General features: G+C 36.9%; 1 protein-coding gene across 4 annotated transcripts in view; it reads right to left on the bottom strand.

Moving 5' to 3' along the window:
* The window catches only part of TRIP4 (thyroid hormone receptor interactor 4), a 52,040-nt gene that overhangs the window by 32,195 nt on the left and 6,097 nt on the right, over nt 1–13,748 (bottom strand). For all 4 annotated transcript variants that reach the window (XM_043984212.1, XM_043984209.1, XM_043984208.1 and 1 more), the window contains 6 exons: nt 10,308–10,517; nt 7,858–7,936; nt 6,933–7,062; nt 4,741–4,956; nt 3,737–3,863; nt 1,774–1,961 (listed from right to left, as the gene is read on the bottom strand). In XM_043984212.1, the coding sequence (XP_043840147.1) occupies nt 1,774–1,961; nt 3,737–3,863; nt 4,741–4,956; nt 6,933–7,062; nt 7,858–7,936; nt 10,308–10,517 (950 nt within the window). The remainder of the gene's footprint in view (nt 1–1,773; nt 1,962–3,736; nt 3,864–4,740; nt 4,957–6,932; nt 7,063–7,857; nt 7,937–10,307; nt 10,518–13,748) is intronic.

Here is a 13,748-nt window from a genome sequence, read left to right as displayed (position 1 = left end):
ATATTTCTGACAATACTGCCCAAACTATTATTTGATACTGTCTATAGAGAGTAGGTTTGTATAATGGTTTTTTTTTGGTTTTCTTCTATTAATAAAGTTTCTGTGTTTCTACTGTAAATATTAATAGGGTCAAAGGTTGTGCCCTCCAGGCCAAAAATCTCTCAAAGTCTCCTCTCTCCACAAACATGGCCAGAGCCACCACTTTTATTTTTATGGTATTAGTAATTGTGGAATTGGATGCTGCTTGTTCTGTTCTTTTCAGTTGTAAAAAATGGCTGAATTAGATCCAAAATAGAATGAAACGTAAACATTCTGCCTTCCTCAGCAAAGAACAAGCTGTTCCGTTATTTACACTGGGAAAGGAAGACACCCACGTTCCAGAGAATGAAATGTGTAAAACAGACTTCTGAGGGCCTAGTCAGTCTGGAAAGCAGATGTAAAACCACCACTCCTTATCATAATGCAAAGGAAAGATGAAACTTAGTCAAATGCATCTCCAGACACAAGATATCTAAAGAGTGGAGGGTAAGGGCAACAGGGACACTATATCCTAACTTGGCAAGTAAATCATAACCATTACCTGTTACTCTCATCTTATGACCAACAGAGTAAAAACTGACCCCTCTCACTTTCTAGAAAGGATTGCTGAGGCAGCATAATGGGGGAAAAATCCACTGGATTAGGAATCAAGAGAACTAAATTCTAGTCCCACCTCCACCACTAACTAACTGTATCATACTAGATATGTAATTTTACTTCTGAATCTGTTTTTTCAGCTGTCAAATGAAGATAATAAAAACCTGCCCAACAACTCATATGGTTCTGGAAAGAATGAGATAATGATGGGGCAGCTAGATGGTGCAGTGGATAGAGCACCGGCCCTGAGTCAAGAGTACCTGAGTTCAAATCTGGCCTTAGACACTTAACACTTACTAGCTATGTGACCCTGGGCAAGTCACTTAACCCCAATGGCCTCACTAAAAAAAAAAAAAAAGAGAGAAATAATGATTATGAAGTGTTTCTATTAAATATTAAGATAATAGTATAGGAAACTAGGGCATCACCAATGAAATATAACCAAAGGGTAACTCTAATATCAGGATAAAGGAGGTCATAACAAACATCAATTTCTACTAGGTTTGTCAGAAGTCAGGTGAAAAAAGAGAAAACAAGAATATCAAGGGGAGTCTGTAGGCAAGTCACTTAATTCAAGACCAGTAAAATGAAGGCACTGGACTACATGAGCACTTAAGTCCATTCCAATTCTAAGTTCTATGATCATATGGCTTCATCCTGTAATATCTCCCCCAACCCACAGCAATTATTTTTTTAAAATATTCAAAAGCTGAATTTGTTTTCCATTTGATTGAAGCAAAAAGTAGAAAAATATACAAAATTGGGTCAATTTCTTAAGGAAAACAACAGCAGCAACCTCAAAGCTGAAGTGACACGAACAAGTGAATAGGGTGCTGCATTATGTGCTACAAAATAAAAGTCAAGAAAAGTAGGATTTTTATGCCAGAATGGAAAAAGGTTGTACTCCATGTCCTTCCACTGGCAGAATCTACCTCTGGGGATTTCAGTCTCTCTGCCTGAAAAATGCAGAGCTTACCTAGAATTCATCCTATTATGTTTAACAGTCAGTATAGGAATTGGAGCTCCTCCAGAGGAATTATACAATAGATACTACTGAGGATCACAAATGGGCTGACAGCCAAAAGCTAGCTCTCAACCAAGTTCAGTACCATGATTACTTCCTCCTGGATGCCATACCTTTTAATGCCCCTGATAAGCAATGAGGCCCAGGGCTGGTGCATGCTGAGGCACCAGCCATCATCAGAGATTTCCTGAAATTCTCGGTCCTGAATTCTAAGACGGCTCCTCTCTGAGCTGAGCTCTGAATTAGAACCTGCTGAGAGAAGAGTCTTCCTCTGTGGGGCTGAGTCAGTCTGGTCTACCCACTATTAGAAAAAAAAAGTGAAAATGTAAGGTTTAATTTAGTAATTGGAGGTGTGGTAGCCTCTGATGATCTTTACATGGGTCAAAAAGTTAATAAAAATCTGTATACTTGTCATGGAACTTCCCAACCAAGTCTCAACTCTAATAATAAAAGGGATCATACTGGGAACAATTCCTATACATTTCTCTTATTTTTGCCTAACAAGGATAAGATAGAGATGGTATCAACCTAATGGAAGTGCAAGAGTCTGATATAAAGTCCCATCATTCCCTTTTCGGTTTTTTGTTTTTTGTTTTTTTTGTAGGCAATGGGGGTTAAGTGACTTGCCCAGGGTCACACAGCTAGTAAGTGTCAAGTGTCTGAGGCTGGATTTGAACTCAGGTACTCCTGAATTCAGGGCCGGTGCTTTAACCACTGCGCCATCTAGCAGTATGTTTCATGCAAGTGTCTGTGTCAGGTACTGGAGTGGCTATTATAGGAGTTAATACAATCCCTTCAGAAAGCAATATGGCAATATACAAGAAAATTTATAAATCTGATTATACCTTTTGACCCAATGATGGTACAACTAGGAGAATAGATGAATAACTGACATAATTAAGAAAATATGATGTTATTACAAAATTAGAAATGACAAAATTCAGGGGAAAATACAAAGAAAAGTTCAGAAAAAGGCACAAACTTTAACAAAATAATAATTTTTTTAAACTGTTACTAGTTTGGGGTTTATGGCTTTACAACTGATTTTAAAATTTTTGGTTATCTGAATGCTTGCATTTGTTAATGGTTATTAAGTTTGGAATTTTAAAATTATCCCCCCAAAAGTCCCTGCCATAAGCCCTCTACCTCTAAAGAACAGCACATCTGTATGAAGATCAGAATTGCTGGAGCCATTTTCATTTCATATGCAGTATATCAAAACAACGAGACTGCTGGGTTCTGAGCAATTTCCCCAAAAAGCTGATATAAAGATTTCTATTCTGGCCCACATTTACATTTTTACTTCCTAGTTTACAGGCCAGCTCTCTATTGATCAAACAATCAATAAGCATTTAAAAAGCCCTTCCTATGTGCCAGAAACTATACTAGGCACAGGGGACACAAGCACAAAGAATAAAACAATCCCTGCACTCAAAGAGTTAACATTCTAATGGAGACATCAAGTACATATAAAAATATGTAAAGCATAAATATAAAGTAAATAAATACAAAGTATTTAAATAAAAGATAGTTTAAGAGGGCAGTTGGAGTAGCAGTTGGAAGGATTAAGGAAAAGCTTCATACAGATATCAAAGGAAAAAACTGAAGCGTAATTACTCATATCTACTATTTTCACTTTTTTTGTTTTTCTTTCCCATGGTTTTTCCCTTTTGTTCTGGTTTTTCTTTCACAACATGACTAATGTGGAAATATGTTTAACATGACTGTACTGTATAACCTATATCACGATGTTTCTTGTCTTGAGGAGAGGGAAAGGAAGGAGAAAAATTTGGAACTCAAAATCTTACAAAAATGAATGTTGAAAACTATCTTTACATGTAATTGGGAAAAAATAAAATATTAAGTGGGGTGGGGGAAGGATTATTAAGCCCCACTTCTCCTGGGGGAAATTGAGATGATGATATAAACGAGGCATAGAGAAGTACAAGCCAAGCCAAGAGGAGAATGGGCTAGAGAAGAAAGCTACATGCAAACAATGAGAGTAAAGCACGTGACATCGAAAGTATAAGGAGACATTGGAGCCCAACCCTCTCTCATTAGCAATCACATGCTCACCAAAGGTGCAGGCTGGAGCAGATGGGGATTCACTAGAACTCCCAAAGGCTCTTCAGATGATCCTTCTAGTTTCGTTAGGGACTTACTCAAGGCTCCTGAGTTAATAGCCTGTATTGTCTCATCCAGTCTGCAATAACAGATCAAAAGAGCTAGGTAATTATTAAGTGTAGCTGATGTCCACAAGCTCTCAATTCTATTTTCAAGCTCTTCACACTAATTTAGTCATTAACTATCAATATACAACCCTTAAACAGTGAAATCTAAACTTCTAGGAACCATCTATCTTCTTTTCTTCCACTTTTCAACCCCTATCTCCACAGTAAAATAAAATGGGGGACGGGGTATTCCACAACTATCTATTTGAATGGGTGGAAGGATAATTATTCTCAATGGATTTCAAAGAATATGCCACTCTAGGCAAACTGGTTATTCATCCCAAGAACCCATTGTGCCTTTTCACTCAATTCCTTCTTCTGGGAATGTCATTCTACTACTTGAAGAGATTTGAATCCAAAACTCAGTGACTTCAAATCTCACTTTCTCCATGAAGCCTTTGCAGATATCCTCAACCCACAGTTATTCCTCCTTCCCTATCTATATTACTAACATGATATTTATAATTTGTACTATTAGACATTTATATATAATACATATAGTCATCTATATGTATACATCTTTTATATATATGAAACTGATTGTAAAGTAATATACACTATGTATATGTGCATATGAATATATACATATATACATACATATATGAAGATGTGATTATAAAGTAATAAAACATGCAAAAGAATGTGGCTTGTGCTAGCACTCATTGCTTTGTCATCAAATAGCTTAGACTCTTCTGTCTTTCCAACCACACTATAAAAAGAAACCACATTCTTCTTTGTATTCCGGTGGATACTTAAAAACATGATTATCAAGAAGCTTTCAGCTACAATAAAATATGACTGGTCAGGTTGCTCTTCTCTCTCAAACCTTTCCCTGAGCTTCCCACTCACTTATTGTGGTACTCTGTTAGGTGGTTTTGCTCTTCTAGAATCTGCCTTCCTGCAAAGTCAATGGTAACCTTCTTAGAGAGGCGGGAGGCATGACGCAACTCTCGGAGTTCTTGCTCCTTCTTCTGCAGAGCTTCCCGCTCCACCTTAGATAGCCATTGGTTGGAATCTGTGGCAAAGTAGTCTGATTCATCATCAATGACTTGGGTCCTTCGAACACTAAGGAAAGAGAGAGCACATGGTACCATAAGCATCTGTTATCAAAAAGGATATGATTCTCTGGGAAATGTGCAAAGTAACTCACTTATTACCATCACTCATGATACGCTATGGCATCCCAGGATGACAACTTGAAACATGGTTGCCTAAAATTCAAAAACAAAAACAAAAGCCTGGCCCTTCTTTAAGGTGATGGTGTCAGAAATTTTTGGAGCTAGAAAGGATTTTATGGAACATTTCCTCTAACCCCTACACTTTATAGATGAAAAAACTGAGGCCTAAAGAAGTAAAATGACTTGGCTGATGTCACAGAACTGGCTAAAGTAGACGTATTATGATAGTGATATATGCAGACTTGGAAGAAATATCATCACTACAAAACTGGAAGCCTAAAAAACATCAAACTTAAGGCAGTACTTCTCAAACTGACTATGTGTGTGTTACAGATGGATAACCATGTTATATTTTCCAGTCTCCTTCACAGACCTAAAATCTGGAAATGAATTTTCAGAATCTGTCAGAAGAAAACCTATAATGCTAGAAACTGTGCCACTTGGTTCCTTTAATTTTGACTCACTCACAATTTCTTGATCTCTCCTTAAAAATAAAGACTAAAGGGGCAGCTAGATGGCGCAGTGGATAGAGCACCAGCCCTGGAGTCAGGAGTACCTGAGTTCAAATCCGGCCTCAGACACTTAACACTTACTAGCTGTGTGACCCTGGGCAAGTCACTTAACCCCAACTGCCTCACAAAAATAAATAAATAAATAAATAAAGACTAAAGCCAGCCAGGGCACCATTCCAGTAAAGATGCTAAAACTATATTACTATAATCCATACCTGGAGCCACCTAAGCCCCTTTACACAGGACAGTAATATCAGTAGGAAGAAACTTCTCTTGGTCCTTGCTTCTCAGGAAACATACCTCATATAGCATTGAATTATATTGTCAATTAGTAGAACACTAAGTCTGACATCCACAGTTGCAGTCCTAATAAAAGATGATAATGAGTATGGAACATAAACATAACAGTCCTCCATAAAGGATTAAATTAAAAAATTAAATATTACTTCCATAATGGATTTTAAAGTCGGAGGGATGTTGTTCTGATTATTTCTCAGATATTTCTGACAGATGGCTTTGAATCTGAGTTTAAGTTTTCAGATGGCCAATGATGCATTCCAGGTAGGACCAGGAAGAGACCCAGGAAGGATCTGTTCAGGAAGTGGTGCAAGAGACTCTAACAGACAGATTCTAAGTGGGTTGGCTGCCTGAAGGGGGAAGGGTATATACTCTACGCATTCTCTACTATCAACTAAGTTTAAAATAAGCACTTTGCCAAAAGTAAGAGAGAATGAGAAAAGCAAGGAATCAACAACAAAACTAGAAAATGTAAAAATCTGTCTCCAAGGAGAAATAATGAGAACTGTAAGTGGGCCAAATAACAGCGTAGGAGTCAAGAAGCCAATCTTTGTACAATATGATCTTTTTAATATTGATTCAGAAACCAAGATTCCACTAAGGATTCATGACTTCCCAGGGCACTACTTTTTTCAGTATCTCAAGGTCTCACAGAGTTCAGTCATTCAGGGCTTCTGTGGAAGTTTATAAGTGAAACAACTTAGGAAGTTCTATTTGCTTCATTAAGACAAAATATAATCAACCACAAATTATCAATACAATCTGATTCTTTTTAGGAACTCTGACATTTATGAATAATAAGAAAGGCAAAAGGGTAGAAACGTCTCCTTCACCTGGTTAAAGGTCTACACTACACCAATACAAGTCAGAAACAAAACACCAACCATCTATACCATGTGCCAAACTCCATTCTCATAAAAACTGTTTCATGATCTATCTACAGTCAGTTATTTGCTAATAGATCTTATGCCATGAGATGTTTGTACTCAAAGATAGCCAGCATCAGTTTGCTTCTGTTTATTCACTAATATCAGCTGTTCTACCAAAATCATACCTGGTCCTGTCAAACTCTAGCAACTTGTCTTTATGCTTTACAGCCTTCTCCAGACCAGTCTTAATCCGAGATTCTTGATGAGGAAGCAGATCCTTATTGAACAGCTCGACCTTACCAGAATTCTCTGTTCCTATAAAGGCAACAAGGAAAGCAATGGTGTCAACCATCATAACAAACTTAATAACAATCACCCCAGTTGACTCCACAGCAGGACACCAAGGGATCTTGATCTCCTCTAGATCCCCAACAGAATTCATTCTATTTGAAAAAAAGCCAGAACGCAATTCAAGCTTTATGTACCCTTCTCTTAAAGGAATGAAGATCAAGAAAATGCTAAACAGTTTAATTTAACAACATGAAAATGCAAAGTTTAACTGAGCAACTTGTTGAATATCACATAATTATGTTAAAATTTTATTAAATATTTCACTTTAATTTTTTTAAAAGAATAATGAGTAATAAAAGATGAGGGTACAGGTCATTGTCAGAAGAAAAGACCACAAATATGCACTTCCCCAAAAAAGATCAAGTATCCCAAGAAGACTAAGATCCAAAAAAGTATGTGGAGGGGAAGAAGAAAAAGCATTTGCTACAAGGAAAACCAATATCTTTCCCTTCCCTTTATACTCCAAGTTTGCACAATAAAGTCTGACCAGCTCCCTCCTCTAAAATGATTTTTCATCTCTGAGAATGCCATTGTGCTTTGGGTAAAAGCAAACAGACCAAAAGAGCAGTAAAGACAGTATGCTCATAGTGCTGGTCTGTACAGGGTAACTGTTCAAAAAAGTATATTGAATGAATGAGTGAATGAACAACTTGTGAATCACAAAAATAGCTCAGGCCCATCCTGAACACCTGGATATACCAAATGGACAATGAAACAAGATTCATCCTTCACCAGAGCTATCATAAGATCACTGCAAACCTGCCATGAGCTTCTTCAGAAGCTTCTGGCTCTTGTTTGAATCACGCTGAAGGATGTCCTGTTCTTCTCGAGTGCACACCTAGAACATAAGAACATGGTAAAAGAGAGAGAATTTAATTAACTTTTGCTATTTTCCTAATACACCAAATAACTAACCTTAAACTACACAGAACATGATCATTGAAAAAAATGTACATTTCACAATTTATACATTCAAATGACTTCTGCCCCTTTGATGTAGTAACATTGGGAGGTTATGTATTTATATGAATGTTTTCATTGCTCAAAGCATTTTCTAAGTTCCTTTTTTTAGAACCGTTTCAACAGCCAGTGTATGAACCATGCAAGAAAATAAATGTCGTGGCCAGACTACAGCCATATACCACTTGAAATCAAAGCAATATTAACCAACCTGATTATCAAACTTACTCAAAAGATTTAAGGCTGACTTTTAATTTTAAAAACAAAACAGGGGCAGCTAGGTGGCCCAGTGGATACAGCACCGGCACTGGAGTCAAGAGGACCTGAGTTCAAATGCAGCCTCAGACACTTGACACTTACTAGCTGTGTGACCCTGGGCAAGTCACTTAACCCCCACTGCCTCACAAAACTAAACAAAACAAATTCACCCTGAAAATATTAAGTTTTCTGATAAGTGAAAATATTAAAAACAATATGCCACAGGCTCTGAATGCAATGCCAAAAGATTAATCACAAGAATTTCTCTGGGCAATATCACAATAGGTTCTACAAAGGTAATTAATTTTAAGGAAACCTAACACTGATTTACTTATATAATTTTTGTTGTGCTTTTCTTTAAAAAAGTGGCATTACCGTATGTGGTTAGTAACAACTCACATCTAACTTTGAAGCTTCTAATTTTAAAAAGTGGCTTTTAAATCAATCCTACCAGTGAATTGGGGGAAGGAATTAAGGTCTTGCCAGAAGAGACCAAGAATAGAATCAACTAACAGGGCCAGTAATAAAAACTATATTAGTGGGGCAGCTAAGTAGCGCAGTGGATAGAGCACTGGCCCTGGAATCAGGAGTACCTGAGTTCAAATCTGGCCTCAGACACTTAACACTTACTAGCTGTGTGACCCTGGGCAAGTCACTTAACCTCAATTGCCTCACAAAAAAAAAAAAAAAACCTATATTACTAAAAATATATATAGTACTCTAAAATTTGCAAGTCCCTTTATATGTTATCTCATTGGATCCTTTCAACAGCTCTGTGATATAAGTACCACAGAGTAGCATCCTTGCTTTATAAAAAAGGAAACTGCAATTCAGAGAGTTTAGTAACTTGATCATGGTCACACAAGAGTAAGCAGCAGAGACAAGATTCAGATCTAGGTGTCCCCTAACTTTAAGTCCAGTTCTCTTTCTACTACACCGTGTTGCCTCCACCAAAGAAAAAGAAATCATACTATATTCCTTGCTTTAAAACATCCTACTTAAAAAACATTTGGTCTGATCAAGTCAAATGAAAAGCTGTGTTTATTACAAATGCACTAGAAAGGCTGAGAAAGGCTTAGTTAAAAAACAAAATTTTATGTTGAGCTCATAAAAAGCTGCAAGGAATTGGTCAAATCTGCTTTACATTATCCTGCTTCCTGAACTAGGAGATCCATGGGACCTATCAGTAAACAATGCACTTCCCGGCAGCTGCCTTCCCTGCACACAAAGCTCCTGCCAGGAGCCGCAGGGTGTTTCTCTAGAGAGAGAAGTCCACAGGGGAAGAGACTTAGTAACATTTCATAAAGAATTTTATTGGTTGACACCACATTTTTCCACTAAATGACTGGATATAGGTTAGTTCTCTAGGAAATAGAGGGAGATAGAAGGAAAGGAAAACAAAGCTACCTTCATGCATGCCCTCCTCAATGATGCCATATGGCACAGCTGCCACCCACCAGCAGGAATAGCAGATCAATAGGCACTGCCCTTCAGTTGCTTGTTAGAGTCTTTGTGAGAAAGCCATTAGTTCCACGTTCCTGAGATCATTCTCCCAGAAACAGCTGACAAACATTTCAAAGCTGTACTAGTGAACTTCCCAGGGAGGCAGAGACTGTAGTGCTCTTAAGACTACATCATTATAACACCAGTGGTACCGCTCCCTAAGGGAGAAGAATGGTTAATAGTTGAGAACGGCTACAAACAATGCTCCAACTTCTATTGCGGTAAAGTTCTCCAAATATAAAGGAATCTGAAGCAGACTCTGACTTTTTAATAATTTGCAGCTTACAACTGATCAGCATCAGCATTAGGATAAAAAACTAGGGGAACTGGGCCAATCAAGCCCTTGCTATATTCTTAAACATTTTATAATTGATTGGACAGAAGAGCAAAGAACCACACATAGGAAAGAGGGAGGAGAGAAAGAGACAAATTAGCCATAAAGATACACATATAGTTCAATGAAACCAAAATTGAAAGGAAATATTTACCAGAGACCCACAGAACAAACAGGGTCCAGAACCCTCTTGTTCACAGACAATCCGCCCGCAGATCAGACAGTTGTTGATGAGCTTGTGCTTCTGGGCCAGACAATCACAAGAATGTCGTCCTGGAAGGAGAACAGCAAGCCTGTCCTGTCCCTCTGTTGTATACAAGTTAACATACTTTGTCTTCTTCTTTGAGGAGTTGATCTCCTGTGCCTAATTTTCAAACAATAAAAAACCCAGTTTTAACACCTAGCAAAAGGCCATAATAGAAGTCAGGCAAAAAAAGAAACCTCTGTCCAATGAACCCCTCTGAATCCCATCTGCCCATACTTTTCTCAAAAGCTGAAAGTCACTTTCTATCAAATTCAAGAAGGAAATAATTATCGAGTATATAAGAAAGCTTTCTAAAACCAAAGGTTTGGGGAAGGCTTAATTCATACAGAAATTAGTTAATAAGTGCCCTTCGTTGACAGTTCCCCCTAGGTTTATTGATGGGTAACCTGAGAGTCAAACTTCTAAGCATTATCTCTTCATGCACAGGAGAACTAGACTTTCTTTAACTAGCTGAATAGGTGATCACTAAAAATGAGTTCCTTAAAAAGCAGGTGATATTCATGGATATGGGAGACAAGCATACAAATCAAAGGTAATAATGAACTCTGAAACATCTCTTCAAATTTTTGCATAGAGTTCTGTGGAGGTCTCCACTATCATTATGCCATTATCCTTTTCATTTCTTTCACTTTTAAGCCAGTAGTTTTAAAATCAAAATCTCTACCTTTAAGAGACCTCAGGTGATAAAACCTAGATTACTTCTGGCATTTGGGTATGTTATTACACCAAAGAAAACTCTTTGGTGACTATAGGAAGATGTGACACCCCTCCACTTTCCAAAATAGAAAGGCAGAAGTCAGGGGGGAGGGGTTTCCCCCATTAAAAAATTAGGTATAATGACTAATATGGAAATGTTTTGTATAACTACACATGTATAATTTCTATTGAATTGCTTGCTTTCTCAAAGGGCAGGGTAGGGAAGGAGGAAGGGAAAGAATCTGGAACACAAAGTTTTTAAAATGGATGTTAATTGTTTTTACATGTAACTGTGGAAAAATAAAATGCTCAATAAATAATTTTTTTAAATTAGGTATAAAGATGTCCTCCAGAAGACAACTGTATTCTCAAGGAGGTGAGGCTGAAAATACTATTTTTAAAAAATTGATGTTTACCCATATTCACAATACAAGAACTGATCTTTTTCAAAGGTCAACAGTATATATTAATAAGATCTTTACTTCTCCAAGATTTGCAAATTCCCTCCAAACACACTGAGACAATATGTTGTGCTTTCATATTTATAGGCAGAAATCTGTGTTTTTGACTCCATGAAAAGCCAAGCAATTCAAGAAAAATTTATTAACTACCATGTAGTGGTCATTGTGCTACTACTAGGGACACAAAGGCCAAAAAAAAAAAAAGACAGTATCTGAATGTGAAGAACTTACATTTCATTTCCATAAAAGCAAATGCTACTTTAGAACAGGAGAAGACAGTTTTTTGTAACCTTCTGAATGCAGCAAGCACTTGATTATTTGTTGAATCAATGAATGAAAATAAAGCAAGGCCTATTTTCACAGTTTGTCTCTATTTGGTTTCAGACTTATTCCGGACATATTTCTTTATCTATGCTTTATATATCTGATATAAAATTGAGCAGGAACCAGTTCCCAGGTATGTAGTTTTGCTAGCATTAGCATTTCTACAAATTATTAAATAATCTATATCCCAACACATCCCTGTCCAAGAATCCTCACTACTACCTTCCAAAAAGCTTTAATTCTTTGTTTAATTATTTTTCGCCTAATTTCTCTTTATGTATATTTAAGCCAGGTTTGTCCCCCACTCCACTCCTGCTTATTTGAGGAACTGTGTAACTGTGAATTCTAAAACCAACAAACACACCTATTTCTTATCAGCATACTTTCATTTTCAAAAAGGTAAAAGGTATATTTTTATTAAAGAATTTATTATGAAAAAAAAAAGAATTTATTATGAACTCTAAACAACAAAATCAGATAGATTAAGGTGACGTGCCCAAGATCTCACAGGTAGTGTCAGGGGAACCACTTTAACCAAAGTCTTCTCATGTCCCTTATCATTTTTTGTGTATTCACCCTATGAATATATTTTCCCTTTTTTACAATTATAGTTAATACAAATACACACACACTGCTTTGTTTCTATTTCCTGTATTATTTCATACAAGTTCTTTCCCATAGTACATTTTGAAAGTATAATTTGAATATATAAAAGCTTTAAGGAATTTTAGATTCCGTCTATGAGGAATGATTTCTTAGAGATTTCCAAAACCATGTGGTATCCCTGAGGCAAATCACTGGTTTTTTTTTTATTTTACACTGATTTTAGACAAATATGTCTACCAATTACAAAAATACAGCAAAGATAGAAATGTGGTACATTTTTAAAAACACTACACAAAGCCTATATTCTCAAGCCATCTGGTTCAACACATCCCTGACCAAGAATCTTCATTACTACCTGCTAAGAAGTGGTCATTCAACCTTCACTTGAAGAGCTCTAAGGAGAGGGAACCCATTTGTTCCCCAAGTGGTCCAAAGACTGCTTTTGGATACCTCTGTCAGGAAGTTCTTCCTTACATCAAGTCGAAATTTGCCCATTTGAAATTTTTATGAATTGCTCCTAGATCTGTCCTTTGGGACTAAGCAGTACAAGTCTAACCCTCCTCTACTGGACAACCCCTTAAATAATGAAGGCAGATATCATGTGCCCCCTTGTCTTTTCTTTGCCAGTATAAGCACGATGTATTCCTTTAACCTTATGACATAGGAGTAATTCATTACCTCACAAGACTAGTCAGTCACCGTCCTCTGGATACTACCTAGCTTGCTGATGTTCTTCCTAAAATGTGACACCCCGCAATGAATACATACTCCATCTATGGTGTGAATGGGGTAGAGTAGAAAAGGACTATCACCTCTGTCCTTGCATAGAGACAACATGCCTCTCTTTAAACAAGCCCAGACTTCATTAGCTTTTTTGGCTGTATCACATTGCTGATTCATGCCAAATTATCAAGCCAAGATAACCTCCTCCACTTTTTTTAGATAAACTGTTAGCCATACCTTTCCCACCTTGCTCTTGTGAAATTGATATTTTTAAAACTCAATTGTAAGACTTCACATTTTTTCCTATTAAACTTTATCGTTTATTTTCAAGCCATCAATTCTATATCTATTTGGATTCCTATTCTGTAATCTACAAATTTATGATATTGTGACTTGATATTTATGAAGTATGCCATCTCTGCCTTCATCCAAATAAATGACAAAAATGTTGAATAGCACATGGCAAGGACAGATGCCTAGAATTCTCAATTGGAAATCTCATGCCAAGGTGACATCAAGC

The sequence above is a fragment of the Dromiciops gliroides genome, chromosome 2 (assembly GCF_019393635.1).
Source record: "Dromiciops gliroides isolate mDroGli1 chromosome 2, mDroGli1.pri, whole genome shotgun sequence".
Taxonomy (NCBI): domain Eukaryota; kingdom Metazoa; phylum Chordata; class Mammalia; order Microbiotheria; family Microbiotheriidae; genus Dromiciops; species Dromiciops gliroides.
Note: the sequence above shows the minus strand (reverse complement) of the source record. Positions and strands in the feature narration are given on the sequence as shown.